Source organism: Callospermophilus lateralis, chromosome 13 (assembly GCF_048772815.1).
Source record: "Callospermophilus lateralis isolate mCalLat2 chromosome 13, mCalLat2.hap1, whole genome shotgun sequence".
Classification (NCBI taxonomy): Eukaryota; Metazoa; Chordata; class Mammalia; order Rodentia; family Sciuridae; genus Callospermophilus; species Callospermophilus lateralis.
The window spans coordinates 70,181,521-70,193,449 of NC_135317.1; the positions used below are offsets into that span (position 1 = coordinate 70,181,521).

At 37.7% G+C, this 11,929-nt stretch overlaps 1 protein-coding gene across 2 annotated transcripts in view; it reads right to left on the reverse strand.

The window, feature by feature from the left end:
• The window catches only part of Rps6kc1 (ribosomal protein S6 kinase C1), a 196,616-nt gene extending 193,435 nt beyond the window's left edge, over positions 1-3,181 (reverse strand). For both annotated transcript variants that reach the window (XM_076831739.1, XM_076831738.1), the window contains exon 1: positions 2,961-3,181. In XM_076831739.1, the coding sequence (XP_076687854.1) occupies positions 2,961-3,065 (105 nt within the window). In that variant the 5' untranslated portion in view covers positions 3,066-3,181. The remainder of the gene's footprint in view (positions 1-2,960) is intronic.
• Positions 3,182-11,929: the final 8,748 nt, after the last annotated feature.

An 11,929-nucleotide genomic window follows, 5' to 3' on the forward strand; every position in this document is an offset into this window, starting at 1 on the left:
GTTTTATAATAGTAAGTACAGTTATGTTTAAGTATATTTCCATGTTAACCCTCAAACCTTAAATTTAAAAGATAAATCTGTAATATAAATAATAAATGAGATAGGATGAAAGAAGGCAATGTAAGCAATTTTCAGATTCAAATAACTATAGCAATATGCAGCATGCATATTTTACCCATTTGTTAAGACAATGTGTTATGTCATCTTCTAATTTATATTGTCAAAAAAGTTCATTCAGGCTGGGCACAGTGGCACACGCCTGTAATCCCGGTGGCTCAGGAGGCTAAAACAGGGGGATTACAAAATCAAAGCCAGCCTCAGCAATTTAGCCCTAAGCAACTCAGTGAGACCCTGTGTCTTAATAAAATAGAAAAAAAAGTGCTGGGGAGCCTGACGATATAGCTCAGTTGGCAGAGTGCTTGCCTTGCATGTACTGAGGCCCTGGGTCAATTCTTAGCACTATAAATAAATAAATAAATAAATAAATGAATGAATGAATGAATGAATGAATGAATAAATAAATAAATGTGCTGGGGATGTGGCTCAGTGGTTAAGTGCCCCTGAGTTCAATCCCCAATAACCCCGCCCCCCAAAAGAAGTTCATTCAGTAAGTAGTTCACAGCATATGACACTTATAATCTGAATTTAGTTAAGCTTTCCTTCAGTAAAGAAGGAATAACTATCAGCAATAACTATCAAACTCAGTGCTTCCAATTCAAGTTCTTCACACATTCACACCTCCAGGACTTATGTGCATAGAGTTATCCCTTTCTTCTACCTTCTATGCCCTCTTCTTTTCTGGATTCTTCCCATCTTTCACCACCTATCTTAATTGGTACATATTCCCCTGAGCCACAGGCAACTCTTTGTCTTCCGAATTCCCACAGCTCCTCTCTGTAGAGTCTTATGGCCCTTGACACTATTCTACTATACTTCTTTAAGTACAGTAAACTCTGTTCTAAGTATCCTTGAAAGGAAGGTCCATGCTATATTCAGCCTTGAACTCTCCATAGGGCTTGGTGCCTAGAACCAAACATTCGCTGGGTGTGCTGCTTAGAATGGAGAGGAAAACATTCAATAATGTGTTTTAAGCACTGTGCACCATGAACTTAGTTGACACAAGAAGAAAATACCAATGATAGAGACATACTTTAAATCTACCAAGAGACACAGTCATGTCAGCAAATTAATACAATATAATTTTGGTAAGTGTAATGGGGACACCATGCCAGTTGAACATTGCTCTGACTCTATAAACTACACGTTAGAAAATTTAAGTCTAGATTTTTGAAGGTTCCAATGACCAAAAATGTTTTTGGTTTTTATCTTTATTTTGTTTATTTATATTTATGTGGTGCTGAGGATTGAACCCAGTGCCTCACATGTGGGAGGCAAGGACTCTGGCACTGAGCCACAACCCCAGTCCTAAAAAAAATGTTTTAAAGTGAGATAACAGGGGCTTTTTGATGTTATAAAAATTTCTTAAGACAACCTAAAATTAACATTCCACCAATATAATAACCTTATTTAAAAACACAGAGCAGCAAATTTCTCCCTATTCTCAGCAATCAGCAATAAACCAGACCCCATCGTCTCTTCTCTTTAAACAAATTTGCTCATCCCACCATTTCACATTTGTCTGTATATCATTTCCATTTACCATGTGCCACTCACATGCCCCAAAATCTGCTTTTATAGATATACTTCAGGTTCTTCTCAAGGTCTACTTTCTGAGCTCTCTATCACATATGAGTACTGTATTTTACAAATACATATTGTACTATGGTGACTTAATCTGTACTTCTCTTCTTTAAGTATTAATAATAATAATAAGTCATAACATTTTATGGATCTTGGAGTTAAGGAAAATTGGTTCCATACACCAGATCTGCTACTGTCTTGCAATGTAAAGCTGGGCAAGGTACTAAACTTTCTTGGGCCTGGCATGGTGGCACTGGCCTGTAATCCCAGCAACTCAGAAGGCTGAGGCAGTGGGATTCAAAGTATCAGACCAACCTCAGTAACTCAGTGAGGCCCTAAACAACTTAGTAAGATTCTTTCTCAAAATAAAAAATAAAAAATGTAAGCTCAATGGTAAAGCCTTCCTAGATTCAATCCCCAGTACTTCCTCAACCCCCCCCCCAAAAAAAAATTCCTTAAATTTCAGTTTCCTCATCATTAAAATGAAGGTCAAATTACAAAATGCCCAATATACACACATCCCTTACATAGATAAAGGTTTATTCAATGTTGTTATTTTTGCTTTCCTAGAAGGGAGATGCAGACTCTCTTTAAAATTTACTCATGATGCAAAAGGAAATGTAAACAAAATGGGTACTAAATTTTGGGTCAGTGAATTTTAATGCAAAGTAGCCTCACAACTTTTAAATCTACCCTCACATAAGATAACTTCAGTTACATTTTCTCACATGTCTCCTATGGAAAACCTCAGAGGCAAAGACAGCCCAGACACAGAGGTCCAAAACTAGCCTTAAACTGACATCTTTCCCAAGCGTCTACCTGCCTCAGAGCAAACCTCACTCTGAATAAAATGTTAAAAGAAGAAATATCTTCCATTACATAAGCCAGACAATACGTAAATTAACATTTTTTAAGTGTACATTATTCCTCTGGAGCAAGCAAAGACAATTCTGCAAATCTGGTTCTAAGAGAAAGTCCAAATGGGAAGGAGGCTGAGTCATCAATGTAAAACCATCCCCTGCTCCACCCCAGAATGGGGACTCTCCGGAGACCTGCTTCAGTGGAGCCCCGAACATCCCCATTCAGCCACTACCTCAGTGTCGCTGAAGTACCCATCTCCGACGCTTGTCTGGCGACTAGGCGCACCCAGTCCCACTGGTGGCTCTGACCCAGAGTTAGCTACTCCCACACCAGGGTCTCCAGTCCAGACCCTCAGGTCCCAGTCCAGGCTCCTTCCCCTGCCCAACACCAGCACTCACCCGGGCGGTGACCTTATACACCGTGTAGCCCCTCGGGTGTCGCTGGGGTTCTGTGACAGTGTAGAAACGAGCCAGGTCGGCACTCCGCTCCCGGGGAGCGGTCATCCTCCCTCCGCTTCGGCCGCCTCAGCCAGCCCGGGATCATCGGGGCAACCCGGAGCCGCCGCGGTCCGGGTCCCCACGCAGCGGCCAAGCGGCGAGGGGGCGGTGGCTCCAGGGCGGCGCGTCCGCCGCAAGGCTCCGCTTCCGGGTCGGCGGAGACGATTCCGGGTCAGGCTGTGCCGCCCGCATGCCCGAGGCGGGGCGAGTCCGCTTTGGATTTGGGGCCCCTTGGGGACCTGGAGCCAGCCTGAGACGTCTCTGCTAAGTCTCCTTGGGCGCTAGTGCCACCTTCTTAATTTCATGAGGTGTGTGATAGCTACGGGTGAGAGCTTTGGTCCTCCGCACCCTCGCTCTGCCCTTTACAGACTTGTGTCCAGTGGGGAAAGGATGGAGGGAGATCCCAGCCAGGCTGCTTTCCTTCTCTACTCGGTCTGTAAGATTAAACACCCACAGCGACATCTCAATACTTTTGCAGAAGTGTTCCTTTCTTCTAACACGAATTCGCTTCGCCTGCGCACCTGTCTTTTCATCCCATCCCTGCACAGCAAGCCCCTAGCCCTGTGTCAGGCTTTTTAAAAATCCCCTCCCATTCTGGAATCTGGAGCCTGCATCTGTCAAGGAGAGGTGGTGTCTTACTTTTAAAAGCCACTACACAGAGTTTCTAGTTCCCTCTGGTTGCATATCTGCTACTTGTCCATTCCTTTATCTTTTCCTGATCAGAGTTCTTTCTTATTCTTCAAAATAATCATTCCAAGTCTTGGTCATTCTCCTCAATTCTCCTTGCTCTCTGTGCCCTCCCACTTAGAGGAAAAAGAAGAAAGGAGGAGGGGAGCCCTTTGTACCAATTCCTTTATCTGACAGTTCCATTCCAATAAGACGATCTTCCACGTTTTTAAAAGTAACCACTTGTGTACTGAGTCTCATCCTCTGACAGATGTAAAGCATTGCTTCGTCGATGACATTTCAGCTCTCCTTTCTGTATATTTCACCATCAGCCTCTTTTTCTCAGCCACATATCCTTAAATCTGTCCATCATTCATTCATTAAGCCTAAATTCACAACCTAGTGCCAGACATCATGCTAATTAGGCACTGGAATTACAAAAATAGTCCCTCCTCTCAAGTACCATCTAGTAGGAAAAATAAATAATTAAAATATATTGTGATAAGTACCATGAAAGGTTTATGTATGGAGTGCTATTAAACACATCTAAGTTAGAATGGAAAGTTATACCTAGACATTCTGATAGAGGAGAACTGTGGCTGGATCAAGAAAGAGAGAAGGGAGTTAGCCAGACAAAGAAGGGGCAAAAGGACATCATGTTATCTTCTTTTCCTGAGTCTCCTTACTTCATTGTCAAAGTAATCTTCAGTTTATTCCCATCTTTGCTTCAATCTGGCTTGATGGCTATATTGCTATCCTGACACTGCTCTGAAAAAAAAAAAAAAAACTTTCTAATGACATCATCTTATTCAATATTTTCAGCTTTGAAAGCATCTGACCATTTCCATCTTTTCAGAACTCTTCCGTGTTCTTAGTGTATGAGTCAACATTATCTCTCTCTTTTTTTCTTTTACACTCAGATCACTCATTCCTTTCAATCTCTTTGGCTGGTTTCTCCTCCTTCCTAGAATCTTCAATGTTCTCATTTCTCAGAATTTTACCATTGATCCTTTGTTCATTATTTCCTATTGACTCACAAATCTGTATCTCCATGCATATCTCTCTTTACAGACTTGGCCTATATTTATTTATCTATAGACCAATTAACACTGAAAACATAAGAGATCAAAATCCAGACTTTTTCCTAATAAGCTTGTTCCTATTTTTATGGCTGGTTTTACTTTCTTTAATTGTGTTTGGGAGTTATCTTTACCAACTGTCTCTTCCACTTTCTCCAAGTTATTTGATTTCCCATATGCCATTATTTAAAAAATAAAAGAATGGGAAAAGATATACCTTGAAAACACCTCTGAGAAGAGTTTAAAATAATATTTTTTCTTAAATTCTGGGGATTACATTTCCTAGGCAAATGCTCTATCCCTGAGCTACTTCTCCAGCCCAAGAAGAAATATTATTAGGAATGAATTAGGGAAAATTTAATGATGAAGAAGAGTTCGATTCAGGCCCCAAAGGAAAAGTGATTCTAGAAAGGAGAGGAAAGGGTGAACAGCCTCTATAAGTGACAGTGCTGACAAGAAGACAGAGTCCCACTAAATTGCTTAGGGGCTGCTAAGTTGCTGAGGCTAGCTTTGAACTTGGCAATCCTCTTGCCTCAGCCTCCCAAGTCACTGAGATTGCAGTCATGTACCACCATGCCTACCTGGCTAAAAAATATTGTTTAGTAACAAAAATTCAGGAAAGGAAAGCATAAATTGCAGGATTATACAAAGTGGGCACATCTTTGGGATACTAGTGCAGTCCTTAAGGAGAATTAATTGTTGCTTCTAGACTGGTTGGGGCTTGACATTCCAGAAATTTATACACAAATGGGACACAGTAGCACTGGTGGTCAAATATCATGGAATTTAAGTTAAAATGTGAAACAATATTTTTGTTGGTTTTGTCGACAGTTATTAACTGGTTAATTCACCTTATCTCTTTCTACCTCCATCTTTTGACCCTTGTAATTAAATTTAAAACATCTTGGAACCTTTTTTATCAGAAGTAAAATATTCAATAATTTTAAAATTTCCTACAAACTCCTCCAAAAAATAGAATATAAGGAAACACTTCCTAACTCATTTTACAAGACCAGTATTACCTGAATACCAAAGGAAGAAGGATACATCATGAGAAAAAAAACTTTGGACCAGTATCCCTTATGAATGTATGTGAAAATCCCCAATTGAAAATTAACAAACTGCGGGGTGTGGTGGCACGTGCCTGTAATATCACTGGCTCAGGAGGCTGAAGCAAGTGGGTCATAAGTTCAAAGCTAGCAAGGCCCTAAGCAACTCATGGAGATTCTGTCTCAAAATAAAAAAGGGCTGCAGATGCAGTTCAATGGTTAAGCACCCTTGGGCTGAATCCCTGGGACAAAAAAAAACTAGCAAACTAAATCCAGCAGCATATTAAAATAAGTATATGCTATAACCAAATGGGATTTATGCCCAAAATGCAAAGTTGGTTCAACATATGAAAATAAATCAATGTAACACACCAAATTAATAATATAAAAAAGAAATATGTAATCATCTCAATAAATGAAGAAAGGGCACTTAACAAAATTCAACAGTGTTTCATGATAAAGTCACATGGCAAACTAGGAATACAAGAGAATCTTTTCAACCTAATAAAGAGCATTGATGAAAAACCTACAACCAACATCATAATAGTAAAAGATAAATCTTTCTCCCCAAGAGCAGGAACAAACAAGAGTGTCCACTCTTTCCGAATCTACTCAACATTGCATTAGAAGTTCTAGCCAGAGCAGTGAGACAAGAAAAGAACAAGTACGGGGAAGCCAAAAAGATTGGAAAGGCAGAAGTAAAACTATCTTTATTTGAAGGTGACCATATAGCAAAGAATTCTTTTTACCCCCCAAAAAAATTAGTAGAGCTAATAAATTCAGCAATGTTGTAGAATATAAGATCTATATATAAAAATTATTTATATTTCTATACACTAGTAATGAATAATCCAAAAGTGAAATTAAGAAAATAATTCCATTTATAATATCATTAAAATAATAAAATATTTAGTAATAAATTTAATTAAGGAAATGCCATGCTTTTACATTAAAAACTACAAACTATTGAGATAAATTAAAGAAAATCAAATTAAATAGAAAGTCATCACATGTTTGTGGATTGGAATATTGTTAAGATGCAATACTCTGGGAATTCATCTACAAAATTCCAATTAAATTTTCAGCCACTTTTTTTTCGGAAATGGACAAGTCAATTCTAAAATTCATATGGAAATGCAAACATCTCTAAATAGCAAAAAAAAAATTTTTTTTAAAGATTGAAGGATTTGCACTTTCTGATTTTTGAATGTACTACAAAGCTATAGTAATCAAGGAAGTGTGTTGCTGGCATAAAGATAAATACATAAATAAATGACATATGGTTGAGAGATCAGAAATACACCCAAACATTAATAGTTGAGTGATTTCCAATAAGGATGCCAAAACCATTTGAAAGAAGAGAGGTGGGGAGAAATAGTCTTTTTAACAATGCTGAGAAAACTGGATACCCACATGTCAAAGAATGACCTTGGACTCCTATGTAGTACCACATGCTAAAATTAACTCAAAATAGATCAGAGACTTGAAGGGAAGATCTAAAAGTATAATGCTTTTAGAAGGAAACATCTTCATGACCTTGTATTAGAAAATGGGTTTGCCAAGACATCAAAAGTACAAGCAATGTATATCTAAAAACAGCAAATAAAAAATAAACAACAAAAAACACAAGCAACCAAAGTAAAAGTAGGTAAACTGGAGTTCACCAAAATAGAAGTTTTTGTGTGTCAAAACATACTATCAAAGTGAAAATTGTACCCATGAAAAGGGAGAGAATAGATACAGATCATGTGCCTGATAAAGGTATGGTATCCAGCACATAAAAGAACTCTCCTAACTCAACAATAAAGGGACAACCAATTTTAAATGGGCAAAGGATCTAAATATACTTTTTCCCAAAGAAGGTATACAAATGATCAATAAGCACATGAAAAGATGCATCATTAATTATCAAAGAAAATGTACATAAAAACCACAATAAAATCAGGAACAGTGGTATGAACCTGTTTTCTCCACTACTTGGGAGGCTGGTGAAAGAGAGTCATTTGAGCTCAGGAATTTGTGGACAGCCTGGGCAGCATAGCAGTACCTCATCTCAAGAAAGACACACACACACACACTTAAATAAAACTTCATATTCACCTTGATGGTGTTATTGACTAAATGGTGCCTCCCTGAATACATATGCTTAAGTTCTTACCTCCAGTAATGTGACGACATTTGGAGATGGGGACTTTAAAGAGGGAATTAAGATAAAATGAGGTAAAATGGATGAGCCTTAACAGAATACAACTAATGTCCTTATCAGAAGAGATCAGGATACAGGTACACACAGAGGAAAGATCATATGAAGATACAGACAAGATGGGCATCTACAAGTGAAGGAGAAATCAATCCTACTAATACAGATTGTTATTATTTTTTAAAGGCAGTATCAATTATGGACAAAAATGTGACGAAATTGTAATTTCATACCTAGCTTGTGGGAAGTTGGTAAGCTCCTGTGGAATATAATTTGGCAATTCTTCAAACATTTAGAGTTATCATATGACCCAATAATTCTGCACCTAAATATATACCCAAAGAATTGAAAACACCTCCACACAGAAATGTGTTCACGGCAACATTATACATAATAGAAAAATTATACTAATGTCTTTCTGAATCTCTCTTTCACACTCTTCATCTTCCCTTCAAGGAGAAAGGAGGACTTCTTCCTCTAGGGCACCACATTTTTGCTGTGGCACTCATTACAGGATAGTGGTATGTTGAGAGGCCCTAAATTCAATCCCCAGTACTGTGAGCCCTAAAAGCTAAATTGTGAGCCCTTTAAAGGCAGAGGCCAATGTTCCTTTACCCTTGTATCACCATTATTTGTTGCAGTGGCTACTGAAGTCAATTAAATATATTGAGTTGTCATTATTTGTTTTTCTCTACAATCAAAGTTATCAACATAGAATTATTGATCTGAGTTTCTGACCAGAATCAGACAACAAATGTAACCCTATTAAATTCACATAATATCAATAAAAAACAAAGCCACTTGAGGTTTTAGTGAATCTCTACTTTCTTGTGGACTTTAATTCCTAATATATTTCTCAAACTTATAAAAACTCAGTTTTCCTTAAATGTTTTTTTTATCTCCAGTATCCCAGACATCCCAGATTTAGATATCAAGAAACAAAAATTTCTTAAATAGAGAAAAAATATGCCCATCTATTATAGTTTGCATTTTGAATGTCCCTCAGTGTCCTGTGTATTAAAGACTTAGTCCCCAGCCTATGGCATTATTGGGAGCGGTAAAGTCTTTAGTAAATGGAGACTAGTGGGAGGTTTCAGATCTTTGGGAGTGTGACCTTGAAGGTGATTGTGACATCAGTATCTTCCTCTGTGCTTCCCCCTTGCCATTAGGTGAGCAGCTTGTTCTATGTGCTCCCCACCATGATGTGCTGCCTCACTACAAGCCCAAAAGCAATGGGATCAACCAACTACAGACTGAAACCTCCAAAGCTATGAATCAAAATAAAATTTTTGTCTTTATAAACTTATTATCTTGGGTATTCTTTTTTTACACTTAATGCATAACTGCGTAACAAAATACTCTATGCCTGCTATTAGCCACCATGAGGGATGTATACTGTTTTCAAATGTCTAGTTTGGGTATGCACCAGACTATATGGGAAAGTTACCACTAAATATCCACTTACTTAGTCACTATTTTACAAACAAAAGATGACTTCTGTTTTTAAAAAGTTATTTGAAAACTACAGAAAGCATTTTTGCTCTTCCTTACATGCAGCTTTCTCATCTTTTCTTCTGACATTCCAATAATATTTTCCCAGAAAGATAATTGTAAGAGCCCCAAAACAGACCAGGCAGGCAACATGGCCATCTGTCACAGGCAAGCTTAATTCCATAGCATCCACACGTCTCTGCAATCTAGGTTCCCAAATGTACAAACACCATTTGGGGACTGAGAGATGCAAATAAAAAAAGGGTTTAGGGTTGGGATTGTGGCTCAGTGGTAGAGCTCTTGCCTAGCATGTGTGAGGCACTGGAAATTCAATTCTCAGCACCACATATAAATAAATGGATAAATAAAGGTCCATCAACACCTAAAAAATTTTTTTAAGGGTTTAAGGGTGGAAGGAAGAGAGAGAGCTAACCTGAATTTTATATCCTAACTACCAAGTTCCTATACTTGTACTTCTGTTTCAAAAGTCTGAACACCAAGAAGATTATTGTTCTGTTTTTGCAGTTCTGGGAATTGAACTCAGGGCCTTGCTACACTAAGGAAGTACTTTACCACTGGGCTACAATCCTAGCCCAAGAATTCTTAATTTAACTAGTCCATACAGGTTAGAGAAAAAATTTGAAATTCTAGTAAGGGCTGAGTGCTGTGAAACTTTAATCAAGGACTACTGTGGAACGTATATTCATAGAGGTCTCCATCAGCTTTATAGACTGATTTACTAACTATTCTAAGACCATTAATTAAGTCCACCCTGTCTTGGTTTAAATTTTTAATTTGCTAGCATACCAGTATGCACACATATAACATTAGGATGGGGAACATTTTTAAATAACAGTGCCAAAAAAAGTAAGGAAGTATTCTACAACCATGAAGAATCAGGAAACTACTGTACTTGATTTCAAGGTTCCAAAGGGGAAAGAACTGTGTCACCATGACAACCCAGAATATTTTTATTGAGAGGGTTGGTAGGCTCTACAGAAACATTTTCCAAAATTTGGAGGTGGAAAATGAAGTATAAGAACATGTGTGGGAGTTGAGAGACACTTCAAATTGTATTTCAACCTTTTTTTTTTTTTAGCTTTTCCTTGCAATCTGTATATGTTCAAATCCTATTTTATAAGCAAAAGGGCAAAAATAATTTTATATCCCATAATTTTATATACATATATATATGTATATAACTTTGCTAATATGGAAGAGTTTCATTTAACATTTCATTTAATGCTTGGTTTCTTAAAGAACAGGAGAGATTTACATCAATCAATAGTTCAAAATACATTATTGGACAATAGCATACTCATCCTTGTCCAGAAACCCTGAAAATGGATGGATACTTCCTTTATGTATTGAAACTGTACTACATTACTTTTCATTTGATTTTATATGATTTATGTCTTCACTTTTTATTTGTTCTGTACTGTTTCTAAAAGTTCTACATAAAGTTCTATTACATGTGGGTTATCTAGTCAGTATCTGCTAGTTCATTAACCAACTTTATGTGTTCAAAATTTTGCATACAAAGTTGGTGAAAAAAAACATTTTAGCCTTTTCACATCTATAATTTATTTATTCTCAGAGTATTTTATTAAATAAGTATCATTATCCAGTTTTACAGATAACTATGATCAAAGAGGTGATGTATTTACCCATTGCCACACTGGAAGTAGCAGAATCTGTATTGAAACCCAGATCTATTTGACCCTTAGGAGTCTTTTCATTTCACTGTTGTGATATTGTGATCTACAATAAGAAATATATTTTTATTCTTTAAATCTGTTTCTTGGCAGACATTGCGATTTATAATAGAAAGCATTCATTGATCTTTGTACCCGTCTCCTGGCACACAGCTGATAAAACCACTGGACTCTCTTAAGTGATGTGTCTTTGTTGGTGAGATGGAACACACAGCTGGTGGCTCCTGTGTCACCAACCTTTTAGGGGGAGCCTGGTTGCCAGGAGAGTCAACCATGTGAGTAGAGGACTCTCAGTCCCATCCCCAAAGTGGGTGGTGGGAAACATGCTGAAGGTTGAGCTCATAACCAATGACCAATGATATAATCAATCATACCTATATAACGAAGCTGTAGTAGGGCCCCTTTGAGTTAAAAACCCCAGATTATTATTGTTGTTGTTGTTTTTCTTTCATTTTTGGTAATGTGTATTTCTCCACTCAAGCTTCCTCATGCTAAGAATGGAACTGAGAAGCTGTGGCTCCCCTGGCCTGGGTGGGTGCCAGCGAAACAGGAATTGTAACATATCTCTGGCTAACAGAGCCTCACTAAAACTACATAGGTATAGTTCCTGATTTTGTTCCTATAAATTACAACTGTTCTGTAGGACTAACACCGGCAGATTAGCTGCCTT